At 31.0% G+C, this 24,373-nt stretch overlaps 4 protein-coding genes across 7 annotated transcripts in view; 2 read left to right on the forward strand and 2 right to left on the reverse strand.

The window, feature by feature from the left end:
* LOC113516597 (dual oxidase maturation factor 2) overlaps window positions 1-1,857 on the forward strand; it is a 78,656-nt gene extending 76,799 nt beyond the window's left edge. For both annotated transcript variants that reach the window (XM_052897531.1, XM_052897530.1), the window contains one exon: window positions 24-1,857. In XM_052897531.1, the coding sequence (XP_052753491.1) occupies window positions 24-72 (49 nt within the window). In that variant the 3' untranslated portion in view covers window positions 73-1,857. The remainder of the gene's footprint in view (window positions 1-23) is intronic.
* LOC113520783 (EF-hand domain-containing family member C2-like) lies at window positions 1,803-23,759 on the reverse strand. Of its 3 annotated transcripts, XM_052897527.1 has the most exons (17): window positions 23,610-23,759; window positions 23,372-23,538; window positions 10,079-10,234; window positions 8,809-8,959; window positions 8,595-8,707; window positions 7,700-7,789; window positions 7,523-7,599; window positions 6,962-7,127; window positions 6,714-6,876; window positions 5,752-5,935; window positions 5,027-5,177; window positions 4,410-4,592; window positions 4,082-4,227; window positions 3,793-3,909; window positions 3,188-3,367; window positions 2,719-2,860; window positions 1,803-2,126 (listed from the first exon to the last, which is right to left on the reverse strand). In XM_052897527.1, the coding sequence occupies exons 2-17, from the start codon at window positions 23,531-23,533 to the stop codon at window positions 2,019-2,021; spliced, it is 2,289 nt and encodes a 762-aa protein (XP_052753487.1). In that variant the 5' UTR covers window positions 23,534-23,538; window positions 23,610-23,759; the 3' UTR covers window positions 1,803-2,018. The 3 variants fall into 3 exon arrangements, with proteins under 3 accessions (XP_052753487.1, XP_052753489.1, XP_052753488.1); XM_052897529.1 differs by lacking the exons at window positions 23,372-23,538; window positions 23,610-23,759 and adding an exon at window positions 18,512-18,733; XM_052897528.1 differs by lacking the exons at window positions 23,372-23,538; window positions 23,610-23,759 and adding an exon at window positions 11,577-12,234.
* LOC113520784 (vacuolar fusion protein CCZ1 homolog) lies at window positions 12,383-21,345 on the forward strand. The gene is made up of 11 exons (XM_031910252.2): window positions 12,383-12,645; window positions 12,736-12,833; window positions 13,007-13,097; window positions 14,086-14,148; window positions 14,742-14,867; window positions 19,125-19,297; window positions 19,738-20,012; window positions 20,482-20,669; window positions 20,844-20,929; window positions 21,010-21,137; window positions 21,207-21,345. Exons 1-11 carry the CDS (start codon window positions 12,574-12,576, stop codon window positions 21,263-21,265), a joined length of 1,359 nt encoding a protein of 452 aa, XP_031766112.2. The 5' UTR covers window positions 12,383-12,573; the 3' UTR covers window positions 21,266-21,345.
* On the reverse strand, window positions 20,226-23,281 carry LOC113520495 (protein RFT1 homolog). Its single transcript, XM_026905838.2, has one exon. The coding sequence runs from the start codon at window positions 23,130-23,132 to the stop codon at window positions 21,453-21,455; it is 1,680 nt and encodes a 559-aa protein (XP_026761639.1). The 5' UTR covers window positions 23,133-23,281; the 3' UTR covers window positions 20,226-21,452.
* Window positions 23,760-24,373: the final 614 nt, after the last annotated feature.

Below are 24,373 nucleotides of genomic sequence, written 5' to 3' on the forward strand. Positions count from 1 at the left end.
TCATTTGATTATATTTATTTCAGGTTACGACCTCAAATACCAGCTACAGAGAGAGTAAAGGATATGTGGTAAAGAGAAAGTGATATTTATAATATTATAACTTATTAAAAATTGAAGCAAGTAGTGCCAGGTGTTAAGGAACAATAAAATTACTGATCTCCACAATGAACTGTCCAAATTTCTTCATATTATTTGGTGTATAGAATTGACTCGGAAACCAAATACATGAAAAAAATATATATATAATAACTACTTTGGTTTCAGTTAATTTTATTAGATATCTATGTAATTGAAAAAAAAATTGTAAATATGTAAATTAGTAGTTAATTTTCTAAATTATAATCATACGAATGCATCCAGTGTCATAAATCATAATCTCTATAGAATAGTAGAAATCACTTTATGTACCTCGTTTATAATTATTGTAATTTTTAGCCAATATATAAATAAAGGATTGGTGACTTACGATACATCGACACATAAGTGAATACTTTGTGCCATGTGATATTATACATAATCGAAACAAAACAAAGTATAACTATATATTACAGCATCAAATGTGGATACGTTTTACCTAGAACTATATAATTGCATATTTTCTACCGAGTAGTATATAACATTATCAAGTATATAGGATCAGAGCTAGTTGTATTTATGTTTTTTATTACAATGTATTCCTTAGGAATAATTTAGTAAAATCATTACTTTTCATTTCTATATTGCATTTACGAATTTAAAATATACATATAATCATATTTAATACCTGTACCGGAGAAATATAAAAAAAATCCTATGATTTCTTTCATACTTGGAATATTTAGTTACCAATCTTAGAAGAAGTTGAATGAAATTAGTTTATTTGAAAATAAGACATTAAAAAATAACATTACATAATATTCAATAAATTTTTATTCCAACTATTTACTAATTTTAATTATTTACTAAATATGCCAAGTTTGAAAACCAAATTGTTTTTTTGCGTTCAGTTCAACAGAATTCTCGTGCTAATAAATACAAACTCGTACCAATAGAATTGTTCGGTTTTTGTATTTAATCTGTGACTATACTTAATTGCTATTCATTATTAACTCTGCAATCAACTACGTAAATGCGTAAACCAGTGCTACTTTATTGTATGCTAGTTCACTAGTTCTGCTATGTGAACATACTAAAATTTAATTTCTTTTAATAATGTGATGCGACGCTCAATGCCTAGTTCCAAATTTATAATTATGACATAATATTGTATAAATATTGTTTACTGACGATACTGTCAAATACCTACATATTAACTACTAGAACGAAGTCATTTAGGATTTATAGGATAATTTTAAGTTATTTATTTTGTAATATTTCGATGCTGTTGTTGCATGTACGAGTGAAATGTGATATTATTAAAATGTTATAATTAATATAATGTGATTTAATTCACATTAAAAAATGGAGCTCATGAAATACGGATTGTGATGAACACAGGAATGCACTTCCGTTGACGCGTGTGGCAAAATAAATATGAATGACTTTATATAATTATGAAATAATATCGTCATAGTCGTAGAATACTGACAGATATATATATGTAATCTTTGTCAGATCCGTCAGTATTTTACGAGTATGACGATACCTACCCATACAACACGCGCCATGCAACTTCGAATCAGACTATCTGCCGTGTGCCCCGGCAAAATTAAATTTAACATCACAGGTCATTTTCAATGTTGTGAAGATGTATTTGCAACAGTGAATGTGTATTGTACCTCTGACATTTCATTTAGCGTAATATAAAAGTGAGACTATCGAAAAAAATTATTCAATTGTATTTATTGTGATTGCTAAAAATATATAAATTGAAACCTTTACGGCGTCATTATTTTTACATGTAAAAATTTCCAAATACAAATAATTAATATCAAATACGAGCATTATAAAAGTGAACACATTGTAGGTAACTCCATAATTTTAGCATCATCTATTTGAACAATATTTCGCTCACTTTAATGAAAAGGAGTACAGAACAGCTATGATTCATCCTTCACGAGATGCTCCAGATTCAGTTGACAGAGGAATGCGTTCCAGTTGACGAAACCCTCATGAATCAGGGTCTCCGCCTCTGCCCACAACTTGCACTGTATAACAATAATATGGTTTTAATAAAGCAGACTTTATGATTCATATTATTAAAAAATATTAAGGACCGAGGAAATGGAGCCACAGCAAGTGAGTAGTAATTTGGGATTTTAAATTTTTAGGCTATATTATATAGAAGTTACCCAGCATTATCATATAACAAGTAAATTTAAATTTACCTAAACACAAAACGGATAAATTACACCAATTTATATGAAATTCGTGTATGTATGTAGACATACAGTATTCTGGATCGTACAACCAATCACAACAATATAAAAAACTAAATAGTTGTTCACTTAATAATATCCAAAACTATTGCAAGCTTAAAAGTTCATTAAGAATATATAATCGTTAGGGCCACGTGCTTCCAGCATAGAAAGGCCACTTCTTCCATTACCATGGGTGTCGTAAGAGACGACTAAGGGAACTTAATAATTACTGATACGGATACCTACTGGACAGGATGGAGTAGCCCATTTTATGCCGGGACCACACGGAAAATATATATTATTTTTTTAATAGAAAATAATAAAATACATTAATAAAAGATGTAAGGATAAGTATTTTTATCTTTTTGTTTGTACAAACCTCTGTATCTTTAACTGGTGGCGCATGCCTAACTACCTTCTGATAATCATCTTCAGTCAGGTTGAATACGGGGCGTGTTTGGAAATCAAGAAATGACATCAAATCATCGCATAAGATATTGCAGTTTTCATCCTTTTGTAGCCTGTAATGAAATAATATTAATAATCTTCTAGGAGTTAATATTGTTTTGTTATTTATCTCTATGGACTCTCAAGTTTTTTTATACCACTTAGAATGATCAACAAGCTGATGGCCCACTTGATGGAAAGTGGTAACCGTCGCCTATAGACGAGCAGAACCATGGACATAAAAGAGTATACAGTTTCGCCCATGTTACCCTCCATGCGTTGCTATTCCTGAGGACTCAGGTGTTATTCCTCTGTACCCTGCATCTGGCTTACAAGTACCTAATAATAACAAAATATGATATAGTTTTAGGACTAATACACAACATATAAAATATATTTACACTTGTAGCATGCAGTCCATTAGATCAACGTTAAGTGGTAGACGGTGAGCACGCAGCAATTGTCTCAAGCGATGCACTGGCAGCACTCCACAGCCCGCTTCATCAGCATGCTTCAGACCCTCGCACAGTCGTTCTCGGTCATCCCATAATCCACGCGTCAATTCCGTAAATACCAAAGACCTACAATAGTTTAGAAAAATACTTCGCAATTACAAAAACTCTTTTAAACTACTTTAGATAGACATTTAAATTTTTATTATGAAAAAAGTTAATAACTTAAATTGTGATATAGCTACTTTGGATGATGTTCAACATATGATCTGGATGTAAAAACAGAAAAAAAAATTGATACAGAAATATAGTTTAAATAAACAAGATATTAGATTATTTTTTAATATGCTCGCAGATCCACATTCCGAAACAGCAAAAACTTTAATTTCTGTAATATTGTATCAATAATTCCCTCTATGTTAGTATGTGAAATAAGTAATTAAACTTAGGTTATGAGGTAGCTAACATATCCTTATAGGATAAAATCCTCTAAATAAAAATTATTAAAAAAAATCTTGTATACGACACAAAATATTGTTGACATATTTACCTACCTAATCATTTCCCTCCGAGGACTTCTTTCTTTACCAAGATCACCACGAAAATGTCGTATTATAGTCAGAAATTCATGTTCCGTCATCTTTTCGCACATAATTTCTTTAAGTGCTTGCCTGTTAAATACATTCATTTTTTATTATTTTTATTCATTCATAAAAGACATTTTGTTTAATGATAGTCATTAATGACACAAAATAATGAAAGAGGAAAAGAGAAAAAACACTTAGCTGGGGCAAGTTTATTTTATTTTTCAATACAGTAGTGTTAGATACTAAATCTACTTACTTGAAACATCTTACAGGCATTAGTTCCTTCTGATATGGCAATACCGCTTCCATATATTTCGCTACAAAATTTTTATAACCATTTTCCTGAGACACCAATGTTCGTCGAATTTTATCCATAATCAACGGTACATTTGCCATTGGATACTGCATTCATAATATATATTTTATTAACTGTACTATTGAATACTTATGTATTTATATTTTTTTTTTTTACTTTCATTTATTTATTATTATAAAAATTCTAAATTATAGAAAACATATTCTATTAGCACTCAGAAACCACGTAGGAAGGTAAATATATGTCTATTTGTATTGTATATTATTACCTCATTAACCTCCATATATCGAAGTGCATACTCATCAGCTGCGACCAATCTAAAACGATGTTTATTGATCACCAGCTCATTACCAACCCACATATCTTTATCAGTATAGGAAGGCGGTTCTTTGGGCACGAAAAACTCAACGCCAGGCAGATACATCTTATCACGACGGAAAAACTTGCCTCCCTGTTATAATTATAAAATGTATAAATAAATTATGATTTAGAAAAATAAGTGTCAAAAAAGTTTGCAGTTTGGGCGCCAAACGGTTAATACTACTCCGAGCAGTAATCTGTTTGTATTTTGTTTATTTATTAATTTACCCGTAGATACCTCGTTTAGAGGTGAAACGCATATCACAAAACCTGCTTGGACGAAATGGTCGTTAGTAATCTTTGAGTGTTGGCGGTGTAGCGGAAATAAACAAAACATTGATAAATGTTTTATTTAATTCCGGTCATATGAACTTTTGCATATAATTCTTATTTCAGCAAAATAAGTATCTTGCCTGTTAATCCAAATCTTATTAAAGAGACATTTATAAAAAGATTATTTTTAATTAAAATTTTTAGTACTGTTCTAGAATAATAAAGCAGGAAAAGAATAAAAATCCATAATACCTTAAACCCAGAATTACGTTCGCAAAGTTCAAAAACTCCAATTGTATCGTCACAAAGAAAATATTTTATTATAAAATATCGTCGTGCATCTTCAGGATTATCATTAATAAGACGGGCCGCAAACCGTAACGTATGGGAATTAAATCCTACCCTAAAAATATGTAAAATAAGCTATAATTATAATTTGATAACAATAAAAATAATTGTTCTAATTTATGAAACACTTGTGATACTTTGTCAACTGTTTCGTTGATGTCTCTTTCAATTCTATGTGACAACATGAAATTGACTAATTTAATATGGTTTATTTATGTATATATAATAACTATAACATCACTATATACCATGTTTAACGCAAATAAATATTTATTATTATTATTATAATATAATCAAATGATGCCGTTAGTCACGGCATAAAATGGGCCAATTCTTCCTTTCCTGTTGATGTCGTAAAAGGCGACTAAGCGGTCTTAATGGACGAGGGATGGGCAGCAGCGTCCCTCTTAAAATATCACTAAAACCTAACTGCAATTACCAACCCACCTGCCAAGCATGGCAACTACTAGCAACTCCTCCTATCGGCTAATATAAAAAAAAAATTTTTGTTTGAAAAATTTGCTGTAAGCCGCAGCTTTTTCCTATTGGATTAGGTAAATAAAATATATTATACATTAATCTTATTTTGTATATTTTACAATTTTCTTAAAATTTATCTAAACATTTACCTATCTTTGTGAAGAAATTTCATGAAATCCTTATGAGGTGCTTTAGGTTCTATTGTGCGACAATTCTCTGCCGAGTCGTCATACGACCCGTAGCCATTCCATGGTGGTAGTTGTCGCTCAGCCATATTAGTGCCAAGGCATTCAGTACCTTCATTATGTGAAATTGGCAAAGGGGTAAAGGCATCTAAAAAGTAAACATTTTTATACAGATAAACGAAGCATAGGCAAAATAAAACAGAATAATATAAAATTATATATAGTAATCATTATTAGCAAATGTTTAAACAAACTACAAATATCTAAACATAAACATATTGTTAGCAACATCTAATAGCATTTAATAAATTTATGGTACTTACGTATAGTACGTAGGTACATAAGCAACAATAAATGTCATTTTTTTTATACAACTTAGAATGGCAAACAAGCTGACGGCCCACCTGATGGAAAGTGGTAACCGTTGCCTATAGACATGAGCAGTACCATGGACATAACAGAATATACTGTTTCGCCCATGATACTCCCCATGCGTTGCCACTCCTGAGGACTCAGGTGTTATTCCTCTGTACCCTGTAAATTCACGCCATATCCCACCCTTCAAACCGAAACACAGTCATGCAAACACAACTGCTTCACGGTTGAAACACGAATGGGCCAGAGGTACCCAAGCAATCGACTTTTGTACAAAGTCTCCCTCTGGTCATATATATATATATATATATATATCAATAAATTATTTTTATTTTTTAATTAAACTTAATATTACCACCTCAGATGTTCTAACAATTTAGGTACCTATAAAAGATGCGAACTTTAGTTCGGCCGATATTTAAAACTATTTGCTTACGTAATCGAAAAGAATACTCTCATATAGAACGTATAGAGAGAAATGTCGATTAATGAAAGCGTACAACAGCAGGTAAAAAAGATTTTCAACGTATAATTAATATTGTTGTACCTACCAAACCCATATGTAATGCGATAATATTCCTTAGTATAGGGATCACAATCTGTCAGAACAACCTTGCGTCCGAAAACGTTAAGCACTGCCCCGATACTTAAATCTCCAGGAGAGTACGATGAAGTTGGCGGACCACCAGTCATTTGAATCTGTGCAGGAATGTTCTGTAATAGAGTAAAATTCATAAAAAAATAAAATGTATCAATCATCTAAAAATTTTATAACCTCGTAAAATAATATAAATCTTACTCTGGGCAGCCGCATTCTCTTGAGGAACATCGGACCACCTTCTGTACCTGAATTCGGTGGATACACTTCTTTAATTTCTATTGTGTCATCTGCTAAAAAGTAATGAATTTCTAGATTATGTACGACTCCAAACTCTGATTCCCTATCATCCCAATAACCATAGAACCTAAAATAATAAAAAAATTGGTTATATTTTGGCAAGTTTTTTCTAACAATGATGTGTTTAACACAATATACTCGTATATGCATTACAAAATCTTTCAGCACACTTATTTATAATTTAGATTGATAAAGATATAGACTACAAATTAGATATGATTAAAACTGATTATTGTATACAAAGATACTGGACACTTATTACTTTCTAATAATTACAATAAGAAGATTTTTCTACATATATATAGATATATATTTAGGTATGTGTCTGTCCTAAATCAAAATTAAATTCTAATTTAGTAAGAATATTACCTACTTACTTATATACATTTTATACATGAGAAGGTATGTATCTACTATATTAGGGTATATATAACTACTTAAACTAATTATGTGAAATAATACCTCAAGACTTGTCTATCAAAATCCAAAAACTGTCTAAATGGCCTATGCTTTGGTACACGATCAGAATCAGGTGTTCTCTAGAACAAAAACGCATAAATACAACAATACGCATCTGTTAAAACTTATAATATATCAATGAAATGAAACAAAAAAAATGTCATATAAATAAAAACTCACCTCTATAGCATCTGGCCAAGGAATTGGATCAGGGACGTTGATCCCAAGACGATTTAAGAATACTCTTGAAAAGTTATCGCAGTTTACGATCTATTAATTGAACATTTACAATATATTAATAAACAAAATATTATTTTAAAAATAAATTAGTAACTAATCCGCTACAAGGATCGGCAAGACATGAGTGACATATTTGACTCTAGAAGAGTTCAAAACAAATTTATTCGTAGGAATATTTATGTTTAATTACCCATTTCGTTTGCCACTTGTCTAAAGGACTTGTCAAGTGTCCTAAACTGCAGCAATATATATATATATATATATATATATATATATATATATATATATATATATATATTTATTTATTTATTACATCCACTGGGTGAGCCTTACAGTCTCCCAATACGCCCACCCAGGAAAGCATGAATACAACAACATATAAAAAAAGGAATATTACATATATACAACAAGAATAATATAAAAAGACTTAAACAAAAACGTCTGAACACAAATACTCTGTGGTCACCCGACGAAACTCCAGCAAGTTGGAGGCAAATACATCCAATTGCGGATACTGGCTCAAAACATCATTGAGTAGTTTCAATGCAAGAGATAGGGGAGCCTGCTTAGCGAACTCTGTTCTTCGTAATGGAAGGATGGATATATATATATATATATATATATATATATATATATATATATATATATATATATATATATATATATATATATATATATATATATATATATATATATATATATATATATATATATATATATATAATAGTCGTACTTCCGAACAAAAGCACTCTAGATCAACATACATATTTACTTCCCTCTTATTCTTTCCTCTCTACTTATATATAAAAGATCTTTATGCTTCAATGAAACTTACTTTAAACACTTTACCGAAAAATGTAACTTCACGTCCAATATTCAAATCCAGAACATCGTAGTACAAATCGGAACTAAACGGTAGATGTATTCTTTGACGGCTTATAAGTGTTCCTGGTAACATTGCATTAATGAAATTTTAATTGAGCACTTAAAGACTGTTATGATTTAACACAACATTATAAAAATAATAATAATGTACTTGTTTTTATTACCTTGAGATAAACCACTATTTTCAGTTTTTGGCTCCATGACTTTTATCGTACCATCCTCAAGAAAGAAGAAAATATCCACCTTACGTAATATATGAGAGGCAGATCGCATTTCATGAAGAGTTTGTTGAAAAAATGCTTGAAAGCGCAATATCTAAGAAAATAATAGAAAATATTAATGCTCAAGTATAATAAATACCTACAAAATTACAGAAAGAACATGATAACGCCAGCGTGTCGGCTCAGTGATATACTGCTATTAATGCAATTACAGATCGTAAAGATCGTAAGTTCGAACCTAACCGACACCAAAAACATTGTCAGTCATACTGCCACATTGGATTCTAATATGTTCAGCGAGAGGGAAAGGGATTATTAGTAATGCGAACTGCCAAACTTGTTAGTAATATACCCTATCAGATCGACCTCCCCGCGATCCCCCCTAGAAATCATCGTTCTCAATTCCAGGTGTATTTATCACGATGGGCTAACACTGCTAATTCTTCACTGGTGCCCTGCCAGTATATATCATTAGCGCATTCGGAGTGACTATTCTATCATCATCTATTACAATATAATACCTATCATACCTACTTGTACAACAATTAGTCCTTTACCTTAAGGTTGTCTTGAAAGTATTGCTCTCAGCAATAACACCGCCTATATATATATATATATATATACCACTGAAGTAGCAAACAAGCATACGGCCCACCTGATGGTAAGCGGTTACCATAACCTCTTTACCCCCCTTTTATTAATAGTGTTGTTTTTTCCCTATATTGTATAATACAAATAAAGTATACTCATTCATTCATTCTATAGTATACAGATACAAAATAATTCCATAATATTAGTGATGTAAACAATATATAACCTTAGATTATATAAATAAAGCATCTCCATACAATTACTTCGAGAAAAGCGGGTCAACATTTTCATCCAATTTTTCATGATAAATAGTTAAGAGTGATTCCTTTATAACTTCTATATTTCTTTTGTCTTATGAAATCCAAAAAATAAGTTTTTTTTTTTTATTAAATATATATATAATCTATATTTGTTATATAGATACATTGTGTGCATAAGTTTAAAGAACATTAATAAAAAAAAAACGAGTCAGCTAATTTGACAATAGGCTGACAAAAAGTTTACCTGTTTTTAAGGTTCGATGCTCTATCTATATAATCTATAGCTTTAACTGACAAGAACTTTCAAGACTGTTATCTCATTTATCCATCCTACAAAAGTAAAATAAAGCCAATAAACCCACATGCTTATCATATATGATCCACGTTGGAAGCTCGGGTGCTTGCTTACGACAATATAAAGATGGTACTCTGTTCACACCCTCGGTTTTATCTACTAACATGTTCACTTTGTCGATAGTTGTAAATATAGGACGCACGCCAAAATTCTTCTTTCCTATCTGAAATTAATAAACACAATTTACATTTTGAAATAAATCAAATGTATCAGACATATATGTCTAATGAAATACCGGTAACAAAAGCACATACTCGTAAATCTTATCCATCATTAGAATAAATAACGAAAACTAAAAATAATAGTCGGTAATAATACACGAAAAATAATAACATTCCTCCTTTCTATCTATCTATCCATTTAAGAGCTGCGCTCTTGTCGGTGGAGCTCTTGCCACTCACTACGATTTTCAGCGAGTCTCTTCACCTCTTGATACGACACGACATCAACTCCTTCCTTGATCTGCCTGATGTAACTATGTCTCGGTCTCCCTCTCCCCCTTCTTCCTTCTATCTTACCTTCTATTATAATGTTCATAAGTTCGTCGCGTCGTATCAAGTGTCCTAACATTTGTCCCCTTCTGTCCTCAATAGTTCTAATAATTTGTCGTTTTTCCTTAACCCTAAGCAGGACCTCCTCATTGCTAATGCGATCCCTCCAGCTAATTTTGAATTCCTCCTTTATTATTACTTAATTAATATTAAGAAATTTTATTCTATAGGAATATTTTATAGGTACATATATATGTAAAATTATTTTTATAATGACAATTAGATAACCAAATGCCTGATTAAATATTAATCTTCAATTATCTCATTGCGAATTATGAAGCCACAGTGTTTTACTATTTTGTGACTATTATAATTAATCGTGCGTAAAGATTAATAATTTAAACAGCAGCTCAATTGGTAAAAGCACTGCCCATGCCATGTCGAGCGTTGATGGTGCGGTTTCAAGTCCCAGTCACTTCAATCATATTTTAATTACTTACTAACTATTGACATATGATTTTATATTGATTAATACCTTTATTAATATATCTATGTCATATCACCATTAGTAAAATTATTAAATTGCCAAATATCTAATAATAAACATTTAATATATTTTTTAACAACTGTTCTGAACTTTCTAAATTGTCTCGATTCTGGGTGTTCTAAGCTGAGTACCCAGATTTTACCTAAGTTTTCGGCCTGGCTCCTGATTTGTTGGCTTGTTAGCAATGGAGTTTAACAGCCCCATTGCTAGCAATATGCCTTATTAGGTCGACCTCCACGTGGTTCCCTCTGGAAACCATCGTGAACAATTCTTGTTGAATTCGTCACGATGGGCTAACTGACCTGCTTCATCCTCAACTATCATTTTTCACTGGTGCCCTGCCAGTGTATACCGATAGCGCGGGTGGAGTTGCCATTCCATTATCACCCATAAAAAAAAACACAGGGTAGCCAGCTCAAGAGCCATTGATGTGATTGTATGGCACTTATTATTATAATTATACTTACCAATGGATTAGACCCATATCCAGGTAAAAGAGGTAGCCGTGGATTTCGAATCGACATAATTATCAAAATTAAAACGTAGTAACAAATACAAATGTATAATTCTTAATCAATCTTGCTGTAATTCAAGCATTGCACGTATGACAGTACTCGTAAACAAAATATGTTGTCATAGCAATAGTAAATATGATTACGCTTTAAAAAGTTACCATTTATATTATGTAAATTAGACCTCAAATTAATAATTTATTGGAGTAAAATCGTAAGAAGATTGTCCGTAGGTGCTTATGTTCAATAGTAGGTAAAAATGGAAATCGATGTGCATAAATGGAATGGTAACCTCGCCTGTGCTAATGGTATACGCTGACGGGGCACCCGTGACGAATGAAAGATGACGATAAAAGTAGATCAGTTGGCCCATTGTAAAGAATTCGACAAAAATTAACAACAAGGATTTCCAGGGGAAACCGCGTGGAGGTCGACCTGATAGGATATATTGCTAGCAATGGGGCTGTTAAAACCCATTTCTAACAAACATTTCTCCTCCCAATCGAGAAATTAGAAACACTAGAAGAAAGCGGAAATAAGCAGGTTCAAAAGGATGTATATCCAGAGCCATAAAACATACATTAAAAAAGAAATTTTTAACATTGATGATTAATATGACATATTCAAGACAATTTATCATATTGGAGATTAGGCAGCATGATCTCCGACCTTAGCCTGTTCCACAACGGAACAAACGTACTAAAAAAAATTTATATGACATTTGACATATATTAGTGATTTTGACATTCATTAATGTTTATTTAGATTTGATTATTTATATTCTTAAAATTTTAATTGTCATAGAAAAATTTGACTTTTAAGACATAAATATCTAATATATAACTGATTTAAAAATCACCCAATGTATTTATAAGATTTATCCATTCCGTATAATTTGCAGTATAAATATAACCCATTTAATTGATATAGTGATTACAATACAAATTACAATATGATCGACTTTAAAACTAAAATTAGTTCATTCTTTATATTTAATTCCAGTTTAGGCCCAAAAGAAGGCGAGGTAAGCTTGACGATTATCTCTGTGTGCATATATTGAAAATATAATACCCTACCTAAATATGTTGTTGAAATATGTTACTTTGGTTAACAGGAATTGAAAAGAATTTTATTTTTTCATCCAAACCAAGTGACTACTGATGCCCGTAAAATGCAAGTTGGATTATGTGAAGCTGTTGTTAAGTTTATGTCGTAAGTTTTTTAATTATTTACTCGAATACTCGAACTTGAAGGAAATTAAGTAAACAAATTCTACTTACTTAGGTTTTTTCCATCTCTTGTTATTAAGCATATAAATAAGCGTGTAATAGTATATATATATAGTGAAATCTACCTGCAACATTTATATATTGTTCTTTTTTTAGTACATTCTCATCAGAACCCTGTGATGCTCTCCAGACACAAACAAACCGGTACATATTCTATCAACCTGAGAAGAACTTTTGGATGGTTTTGGTAATAAACATTCAAGCTTTACATATCTTAAAAAGCAAGACATATCTAAAAAAAACATAAGCAAATCTATTGTTTGTCTTGTTCTTGTAAAAATACAATGAGTTTGTCTCAGAGCTGTCAGTAATCTGTTTTAACAACAACCTAGGGTAATGGGTTTAATTCTTGAACAAATTAATAAGTATCTAAAATAAATCAAAAATAATAATTAAATTAATTAAAGAAAATAAATTCAGATACCTATATATTAATGTTAAAATTAAATACTTGTATACTTAATTATTTACAGAATATGTATAGCATTAAGTACTTTACAATAGAAATAATGAAACAATAGAATGTATGAGAATGAGTTGAGTAGACAATGACATTCTTATATTATTTTGAGCTTTACTTATCTGCATCTTTTCATGATTAAATTATGGTTATCTTGCAATCTGTGCCAGATTCAGTGTACTTTCTCTTAGGCATGTTGAACATTCAATTCAGTCATTTACTTATATATACTTATATAGGCGACGGTTTCCACTTTTCATCAGGTGGACCGTCAGCTTGTTTGCCATTCTAAGTTGTATAAAAAAAAGAACATTTTTGTCACTTTATACATTTCATTTTACTATTTGATGAATTCAGCAAATAGTCTTAACATATCATATATTTATTTATATAGATGTTAAATACATATATAATATTTGATGTGATTAAGATGAATAGAAACTAAAAAAGACAGCCAAGCATCAAAACCATAACCACTACACAACACCAAACCACAAAGAATGTATGTTAATAGTCTTTAAACAGACTATTAACATATCAAATTTTAATTATTTGTAAAAAAATGTTTAGAGTTATTATTGTCACTGTAAATGGAGTCATTGTTTATGGGTTACATCATATTGTATATATATATATTGTTTACCTTCAGATAATTATGTATATTAATATAGTATTGTTTAATTAGTACAATCATTAACATATTTTTATTATTCAGGTCGTCAGAATACCATATACAACAAAGGCATTGTCAGCTATTGGTGAGAGTAGAGGTGAAGTGGTAAGTTGCATTTAATATTTATTTTTTTAACTGAAGTCTTTCACCAGCAACATATAACTGATTGATGATAACTGAAGCACAAGAAATTATTAGTATTGTTAACTTGTAAAGTTCATAGGCATTATAAACTTCACAAATTTTGCCTAAAAAACAATCATCATATCAACCATTAACTGTCCACTGCTGAAAATAGGCCTCCACGATAATCTGACATAAGGATCAATCCCAAACCATCTATATCCACCTATACCCAGCAAAGAAATAATACTCTAAAATTATTATATCTTGTTCCATTATTAATTTTATAATCCACGTGTTTTTAAGTGAAGGGTTTGTAATTTCCTTGGAGACAAAGATGGGAGCTCGAGCTATGTGTGTAATAGTCATGAGCCAAACATTAGATTTTAAATTAAAATCTTTACTTAAATAACTTTATTCACTTCTAATTAAAAATATTTGAAACGTCTATAATATAATCGTGAAAAATACTAAAATTTTACATACATATTAAATTACTCTGAATATAACCAAGCTTTTTTTTGTTTGCATCTTTTTGATGTAATTAATTGTTAAACCAAACTTTTTTTTTTCAGATAGAACCAACTATAATGTATGACTTGCTTGTGTCGGCTTATAAAATGTTTAGAATGTTTATGGGTCCATTCCAAAATATTCCAATTGAAGACATATATACCACATGTGAAGAATTTTTTACTCCTGTAAGTAAAATAATAGGTATGACCTATTATATATTTAATTTTATATAAAAATCCCGGGTCACAATGTTTGTTTACACTAACTGCGAAAATTTTTAAAATAGGATATTTTTATCCCAGCAAAAAAAATAGACCCAATAATAGAAGACAAAACAATGTTTAGAAGTAAGCTAATATCCTACTATAAATATTAAAATAATATTTATTTACAGCATTCCCAATATTGTCAATAGCATCCATACTCATCCTGTAGTTTTCTATCTATCCTATTTAAGAATTGCGCTCTTGTCGCTGGAGTCGTGCCACACACCACGATTTTCAGCAAGCCTCTTCACCTCTTGATACGACACGACACCAACTTTTTCCTTAATCTGCCTGATGAAACTATGTCTTGGTTTCCCCCTTCCCCTCCTTCCTTCTATCTTACCTTCTATTATAATGTTTATAAGTTCGTCGTGTCGTATCAAGTGTCGTAACATTTTTCCTCTTCTGAGCTCAATTCTTACAATTTGTCTCTTTTCCTTAACCCTAAGTTAGACTTCATTACTAATTCGATGTTTCCAGCTATTTTCTCTATCCCTTTCCACGCCACATTTCAAAGGCTCTAAGTTTATCTATTTCTTTTTGGGTTAGTGTCCACGTCTCATATCCATACAAAGCTATACTCCAGATATAGGTCTTGATAAGCCGCTTTCTAATATCTTTTATTTTTTTTAGCCTGTAAAAGGCGTTTTTTTTATTATTGAAGGCTTGTTTGGAGTTAGCTATTGTCGCGACTATATCCGTAGTTTTGCCGAGCTCAAAATAGTATACTAGTATAAAAGTATATATAAATCACCATAAATCTAATAAGAGCTGACATTGAACGCTCAAATGTGTCTTTGGATGTTCTATTCTTGAAACGCAACAAAAATATCTGTGGTGTGTTTTTTGTTACGTTTCGAGATTAACGATACAATAGGGGAGGTAGGGGAGCATTGGGCACTTTTTTACATAAATGTTAATAAAACTGTTATTTTTTATCATAATCAAAATTTTATTCCTAATATAGGGAGCACACATATTTGGTAGTAATTATTATTAAGAAAAGTTTCAATATTGTAATTAGTTTCAAAGTTACAAGAGATCTTCGAACACATGTCCAAAGTGCCCAAACCTCCCGGCGGTCGGGAGGTTTGGGCACCCATGTAGGGAGGTTTGGGCACTGTATTTAATATGCACGAAATTGCTTTACTATACTACTAGGCTTAAGTATTATATAACATTACTATAAAAAATTGTAATACAAACATTTTTTCTTATCATAGATTTTAGAAAAATTTAACAATGTGACTTAGAATCAGTACTGCACGATGTTAGACTTAATTAAACTTATCTTATATTTGGTATGATCCATAGAGGCTTGTCAAATTTATATTTTAAGCTGCCACGTTTCATCCATGTCGTTGGTGTAGGCAATTTTGTCTTTATATCCTCCAGGAGGACACTGGCTACGTCCTCGATGTCAGGAAATATAAAAGTATTTCTTAACTTACTCACTCTCATAAATTTTACAGTTGCCATCGTCTGATTAACATCTTCGATTATTCCAACATAATGGTAGACAGTTTTTTTGGTGTCAAATTTCACTAATACAAAGTTATTGATCTGGAAATTTCTATCCAGAACGATCACATCGTCTTCATCAAAATCTTCCGATTCAACAACGGTTTCGTCAGAAACTGAAACATTTTCTATTTCATCATCGCTGCTAATTTTCCTGTTTTTCTCTAGTTTGGAAGTAAATTCATCAGCAAGTTTCGGAATTTTTTTCTGTCCTGTATTTTTGAAGCATTTTCTATTTTTGTTGAGCTCTTTGATCTTATTTTTTCTTTGTCTTTCTTCTTCTTCCATTTCTATAAGTCTTTTCTCGGGTGTGTCCGTCAATATTCTAGTTTTTCCCTTCTTCCGTTTCATACCCTGCAATTTCCTGGGGCCGGCCTTCGGATACGGTCTTACTACATCAGGTGTTACATTGACAGTGCCACTAATTTGACTTGTAGAGGGAGATTCCAGTTGAGATGGCCCAATGACTTCCACATTTGAACTTGTACGATCCTCTAGACTCTGATTTTCCCCTGTTGAAGGCTGTTCAGTGACAGGTTGGTCTGAAATAGATTGTTCTGAAGGAACATTACCCTCTTCCGACAAGCAGCGATCAGTTATAAAAGAACAAGCGAAATCTTCATCGGAGAATTCAATGGCCATATGCCAGATTTTTCAAATCCACTTTGAATATTCTGCAACTTGAATGCTAATGGAATGGCTTTTGCTGCTAATTTTGGTATTTCATAAATTGTTACTGTTTTGGCCGGATTGCTTACCATCCAATCTGTTACAGCAGTGTTATAATAAGTTTTCAGTGGTCCATAGACAGTCAGGTCTAGAGGTTGCAGTTTATGGCTGCAGTGTGGTGGGAAAGTCATTAAAACAATGCCTGATTGTTTGCAAAAATCGAGAACTGGTACTGAAATATGGCTCTCATGATTGTCCAGCAGCAAAAGAACTGGCGATGAAGGCGTTGGTTTTGCGTGTTTGGCGAAATGGTGAATATATTTTAAAAAATTTGGTGATGTCATCCACCCTGAAGGATGTGCTGCTCCATCTGAACCAACAGGGGCATCATTTAGCATATATGTTTTGAAATTAACCCGTGGGAATATGAAAAATGGTGGTATTGAGTTACCCAATGCATTAATACCGCAGCAAACCGTTACAAGCGTCCCTCTTTCAGCTGACGTTACTTGCCCAACTTGCTTAGTGCCTCTGAGAGCAATCACTTTCTGGGTTCGTTGCACCGTTGATAATCCAGTTTCGTCTATATTGTAAATAGACTCAGGGCCGAAGCGATGCCGTTCATACACAGTTTTAAGATTTTCAAAAAAATTTCCGACATTTGTCTTATTGAAGCTTGTGGCCCGTGACAGACTGGTAGCCTCTGGTGTCCTTATCGAAAGTTGAGGCTGTCTTTTAAAAAATCCCCTTATCCAGTCTTTGGATGCAAGTTTCTTCTCTGTCCAGTTATCTGGTATTTTCTTTTTAATGGCAGTGGCGTATTCATAAACCAATTCGCGTGTTTTCAGTTTTGATAGTCCATGGTTTAGTTTAAAAGATGTTACAAGATATTCCGAAATTTTCTCTTCTTCATCTTTTGTGAATATTTGAGACGATATAAATTTACAAGAATTATCTTTTACGACACCACCCTGCTTGATATACCTTTGAAGGTTAGATCTTGGTATGTCATATTTATTCGCAGTACTTTTAATTTTAGCACCTTTGGAAACTTCTTCCAATGCGCGCAAAATAATATCTTTAGGGATTTCACGTCGCTTATTTTTCTTTTTAAATGAAAACGGCATTGTCCTAAAAAGAAATGATTAACCACTCAATCCAATAGGCATAGCAAAAAGACACCAAAATACACTAAAAACAGAGGGAGCATTGGGCATGCCCAAACCTCCCTCCTACCTGCGTGCCCAATGCTCCCCATAACCTCACTTTTCAAATAGATTAGAATAAGATTATTTTTATCAAATGTAGAAACCTAATTTACAGGCAAATATAATATTCATTAAACACAAAAGAAAAAGATAACACATACTTACACGTTCTTGCAGATTTCTTTGATAAGTTACATCAAATCACAAATAAAATATTTACTTCTGTACGCAGCAAACCGTTACGCGCATGTAACTTGACAACCAAGTGAAATGACAGCTGACACTTTAGATAAGCGGTGTTGCTAGTGAATAAAGTATAGTGCTGTGGTAGAAAACAAAAAATATCTATGAAAGTTTTGGAGAAATGAGGGGGTGCCCAAACCTCCCGACTGCCCAATGCTCCCCTACCTCCCCTAGCCACGACTTCTACAAATATACAAATTTCTTGTCCTCAAGAATGCATCACACTACAGCATAAGGAGTGTCATTATCATTGAATTGTATAAAAAAAGCTTATTTTTTTTATTGACAAGGGCAAACAAATCTATCTGTAGACAAATGTTCTTTACAACGAATACAAACGAACATGAAAAAGACGAAGACACCAAACTTTTCTGACTTATTTCATACGATAACTATCAATCAATTTATATATTACTTATATAAAGAAGAGCAGTTTTCTAAATTTTTATTTTAATAAGATTCTATTACTTTTAAAATTCAATTTTATAACTGCATAAAGCTATTCATTATATTATATGAAATCTTATACTTTCAGTATATATTATCAAAAAACATTACAAACGATATATCCGATGTGATTCAAGGTATACATTACTTGCCACTAGACAAAAATTCCTTTTTCAAAGTAATTTGCTTCATAGACCTACTGGAAATTAATTATCCTGATTTCAAATGTATTTCTTTCGTCTACAATGATCAGCTCATTTGGTAAGTAAATTTTTTTTTTTTTTTTTTTATACTACTTAGAATGGCAAACAAGCTGACGGCCCACCTGATGGAAAGTAGTAACCGTCGCCTATAGACATGAGCAGTACCATGGACATAATAGAGTATACTGTTTCGCCCATGATACCCCCCATGCGTTGCCATTCCTGAGGACTCAGGTGTTATTCCTCTGTACCCAGTAAATTCACGCCATATCCCATCCTTCAAACCGAAACACAGTTATGCAAACAATCTGACAATACTTTGTATAACCAGCTGTATTACGCGGCTTAGCTCGTGATCATATCGTAATATTGTAAATTAACAAATGTAAAAAGAATCTTTCAAATCCAACTGATAATTAGCGCATTCAAATAAATAAACTCATCAGCTTTATTATATTAGTATAGATTTTTTAAAATATTCCTTGATTGAATTTTTAGGAATGCATTATCAAAAAATGACATGCTCACCCTATACCAATATTTAGTACAAAAATTGTTACCCACACAAGTGGCAAAAGAGATACAAGGCGATGCAGTGGCCGCTGCACAAAGACATGGTCGATTTATAAGTCCACCTGAAGGTATTAGAAATAAAGAAGACTTACAAAAATTGGTAAAGGTATACCTCATGTGCGAGGATGATACTGAAACAAAACAGTATTATCTAATCGTTTACAGAACTTTAAGTGCAACTGTATGCTTTATTGTTGATGGTTAGTATATATCTACTTATCTAACTTAAACTGGTTGCAGAGAAAACAAAATTAAACACATCAAACTAGATGGCGTTAAAATCAAATTTAGTGGCTTTTTATTTTGTATTTAAGCATATACTTAGTTTTCCACTAATGAATATTTTTTTATATTCTTATTATAAAAACATAATGTATACAGAAAGAGGTATTTTTGTATAAAAAGAAAATTGATATAATAATAATATATAATTATTTTTCACAAAAATATAACGCATAAAATTAAGTTACATATTAACATGACTGATTTATTAACAAAAGTAATATTCTGACCTTATTACTGATAATAATAATTTTTAACTATTTTCTATACTCTTCTTTAATATAATATCTATATCGGTCAAATAAGTATGAAAATAATAGATCTGCAACCACTTTAATATCAATAAAAATAATATTTCAAATTTTTAAATATTAAACTTTTTTCCAGTAAACACAAATCTACAAATAGAAACATTCAGATCACTGGATGCGTTTATCGGCCCACAACTATCCACTATAGCTTCTACAATTAGTGAGCAATGTACAATACAAGCATTACAAAACGCTCAAATAACAAGTGACACCAAATTTGTCTATTTCAATAGACTTAATTTAGCATTCAAAAGTTCAGTAAATGTAAGTTAATTTAAATAATAAAAGATTTTTACAGCAACTTTACAAATTATGAATTTCTTTTATCATTAAAAATTATCTTAATCAATTCCGAAATAGCAACATTGGATTTTATTTATTTACTACCTACATTGTAAAATAAGACATTGTTATGTAAAATAATTACTTAATTTTCAGCGTCCCATAAATAAATTAATTCCATCAACAACTTTAAAACCTGAAGTACTAAGTATAATAGCTGGGATGCACTCTGATAAAAAAAGGTAAGACTTAATAAGATATAAATAATACTTTTATAGTTGTAAATATTATAATACTCATAGCAATAAATAAAACATTACAGTTTGGGAAATTATGGAGAGATAATTGTAAAAATACCTGATGAATACTGGATTACAGGAAAGACATCAAATGAAAGAGAGTTTTATGTTATAATTCAAGAAAAAAATGCAACATTAAAAGAAATATCAGGTACTTTTTATATATATTATAATTTGTTAAGAATTATTTATTATACTTATTATTATTATTCTATTACAGATGAAGTAAAAAGGATTTGTGAAGCACAAATGAAAGGCGTATTTTTTTATCCTATATAAACAATATTATTAGCATCCTTACACATAAATGAAAAAACTATATTATAAAATAAACTTTTAAATAAAACCATTTGTTTTATGTTAACAAATCTATTATTTTTATTATAAACATTCCAATTTCAATGTACACCTATACAATATTATGTTGCATCTTACATAAGTTTCACAAATATCACTGACCACAATCTCAATCTCGAGAAACTTTTATATCTTCTTTGGCTATCAACTTTTTATACATTTTAATAACAAGTTGTCTATTCTCATAAGCCCATGCAAGCAGCACACATATAAAACATACTGCTCCAACAGTTATATGCATAATTATTGAATCATTTAATAAATTATTTTCAGAAACTTTGGTTACACAACCCCCAATAGATAAGGCAAGAATAAAAACTTTCCCAACATAAAGACCTTCCAAAGGTTTATAGCTTGTATCCTTATATTTGTCCTTTATAAAATGAATGCTGTGTAAAATCCTAGCAAACATGTTTATACAATTAGATACAATAAAACCTACAGGTCCTAATACATAAGTTAAAACATAAGACAATAGTAAAAAACTTATTGAAAAGAACACCATCAAGTAATTATAATTATTCAATTGGGCACTTGTCATTGTAGCAAATGTATAACATTCTGTAACACCATTTATTGCCAATAGAACAATAGCCAAACAATGACTGCGGAGCAGTTGTACTGGCAGGCCACTTGCAACAAATGCTTCACCACCATATAACAACAACAAAGTCCGTGCATAACTTTGCCCAAACACCAATACTATCAATCCAATAGAAGTAACAGTTTTACAAACTTGTGACAACACTGTACAGGATTCTTGAACTTTATACTGATCTTGTTTATGAAGAGGCAAATCTCTATTTACCATTTGTGTAAAGTAAAAATAGCTACTATCTTCAATAGGTCTAAATATAAATCTAGCAGCAAGACTACCTAGATTATTTACCACATCATATGTGGCTTGCTCATAAAATGACATTACTGGATTCACAGACATGACATACTTTTCACCCTCTGTTAAAAGTTGTTTCACCACACCTTGTTTAGCAAAACTAATTGTAAGAGAACTTAATTTTTTGTTAAATGTTGAATTAAAAGATCCCATATACTTAGGAAGAAAATCTTTTATAGAAGTGAACTGAAAATCATCCATATTGTCATACAGTTTGTACATTATAGATTCAGGAACCAATTTACTTTTTAACGCTCCTTTAGCATACAATGGCTTGTTTCTAATATACCAAAAAAAGAAGAGATAATAGCTCAAGACTATGACTCCAATGCTTCCGACCTGTGCAACTGAAAATGCAATAAGTGCCAAAGACCTATCATATATAATAATAGACAAAAATAATATAGATCTAACAAAAATATGTAATGTGTCAAGGGCTACCTTCAGTTTGACAAAACAATATAATTGTGCAACCAGTGCCATATTGGCTGAACATAATTCTAAGACACATGAAAATGCTATACTCCAGCAACCAAATGCATACTGAAATGCATATTCTGGATTACTTAGTGGCAACATGTTCAACCAAATGTAGACAAAAATAAGTGACAAAACAAAACTAATAGGTACAGAGAGCCATATCTGATTAATCATGTGACTCCAACTAAATTCATCTTTTTGTCCTAAACATGCTCGAGTGAAAGGCTCCCTGCTTAAAAATAATATAGTACTCTCTAGGAGTAGCAATCTAACATTCATAATACCAAGAACTTCATGCTCTACATTTCGAATGACCCATGCGTTAATTAAAAATGTAATACAACGAAATAATATTTGGAATAATATATTAAAAGATGCATTTTCAAGGCTACTCATTAATAAATTTCGTGCCATTTCGATTAATATTTTAATGGTAAATTTCAAACATTGATAGTGTTTCCTTCAGATATTGATAATGGTATGCTTCTCTTCACCACATAAATTTTCTTATTAGAAAGACAGATAACAAACCAATGGTCATCGTAAGTTATGGATATTTTCTTGAACTTTTCATTTGGAGAAAAGGCACACGGATCAACTCTGAAAAATTTAATTGTTATATAGTAACTGTAGGCTATATAAGTAATACCTACCATATTAGACAAAACCAATGATACTGACTTATTGGACAGTGTGATGAGATCAGTTATTATCGTAGCAACACGTTCGTCGTTTTCAAGTTCTCCCCCAGATTCAAGGACTGCACCGTCCTCTGTGAGTATTAAATACCCAATTTGGTCTGGAATTTTGTCCATTATATCTACAAATTAAACACTAATCAGTTACTTTAATATACATAAAATAAAGTTATTTTGTGTAATTAATTATTACCTAAATACGAATGAGTAATAAAACAAAATCGCTTTGACAAAGATGTATCACATGTCAAAACTGTAACATGTCATTTTATTTTTATTTTTCATGACCATAGATTTTTTTTTTTCATTTATTGTGACTTTGGCGAAAGCCATCAGCCAAAAAGTAACAATTACAAGGTAACAATGACCATAGATTCAAGATTCAAAAGCATAAATAATATTATATATTATAGAAATATGTTAAAAAACGAGTTATAATTGCAAAAACGAATAATAATATTACAACAAATATTACCAATTATAAATATGTAATAACTATTTTGGTTCATAAATCAATCAATAGAAGCAATATCGGGGTCTGAGGTGCCATTTCACTAAACATATGTTTAAAATAAAGTTTCAGTTTGATATCACAGTGAAATTTTTATTATAAAAACAATCACGTAATAATTTTATAATTAATTTAAATAAAACTTATTAGAATTCTGATATATGACAAGCAGTAATTTCGCGAGATTTATATTAAAATATTAGGTTAATTAATAAGTTAGTATAGCAGAACTACAAAATCATCCACACTGCTATTTTAAAAAAAAAAGGGCCATAAGTACAAAATCGAACCTCAAACGAAAATTTATCGATGTTTTAGTACAAATATAACATCGATAACCGTTTCAAGGTGTCCCGCCCGCTTATAGATTAAAAAATATTGAAAAAAGTTTAAAAATATATTTAATTCCCCAATGATTTTTAACAAAATATATCAATATGTGTCAT

Source organism: Galleria mellonella, unplaced genomic scaffold (assembly GCF_026898425.1).
Source record: "Galleria mellonella isolate WM207_F2 unplaced genomic scaffold, CSIRO_AGI_GalMel_v1 utg36, whole genome shotgun sequence".
Lineage (NCBI taxonomy): Eukaryota > Metazoa > Arthropoda > Insecta > Lepidoptera > Pyralidae > Galleria > Galleria mellonella.

Coding starts and splice junctions, on each gene's coding strand:
- LOC113520784 (XM_031910252.2), top strand. CDS start 12,574: ATGATCGACTTTAAAACTAAAATTAGTTCATTCTTTATATTTAATTCC. Junction 12,646..12,735: donor TAGGCCCAAAAGAAGGCGAG/GTAAGCTTGACG, acceptor TTTGGTTAACAG/GAATTGAAAAGAATTTTATT. Junction 20,670..20,843: donor CATTCAAAAGTTCAGTAAAT/GTAAGTTAATTT, acceptor CTTAATTTTCAG/CGTCCCATAAATAAATTAAT.
- LOC113520495 (XM_026905838.2), bottom strand. CDS start 23,132: ATGGCACGAAATTTATTAATGAGTAGCCTTGAAAATGCATCTTTTAAT.
- LOC113520783 (XM_052897527.1), bottom strand. CDS start 23,533: ATGGACAAAATTCCAGACCAAATTGGGTATTTAATACTCACAGAGGAC. Junction 7,128..7,522: donor TTTGATAGACAAGTCTTGAG/GTATTATTTCAC, acceptor TTATTATTTTAG/GTTCTATGGTTATTGGGATG. Junction 2,861..3,187: donor ATGGACTGCATGCTACAAGT/GTAAATATATTT, acceptor ATTTCATTACAG/GCTACAAAAGGATGAAAACT.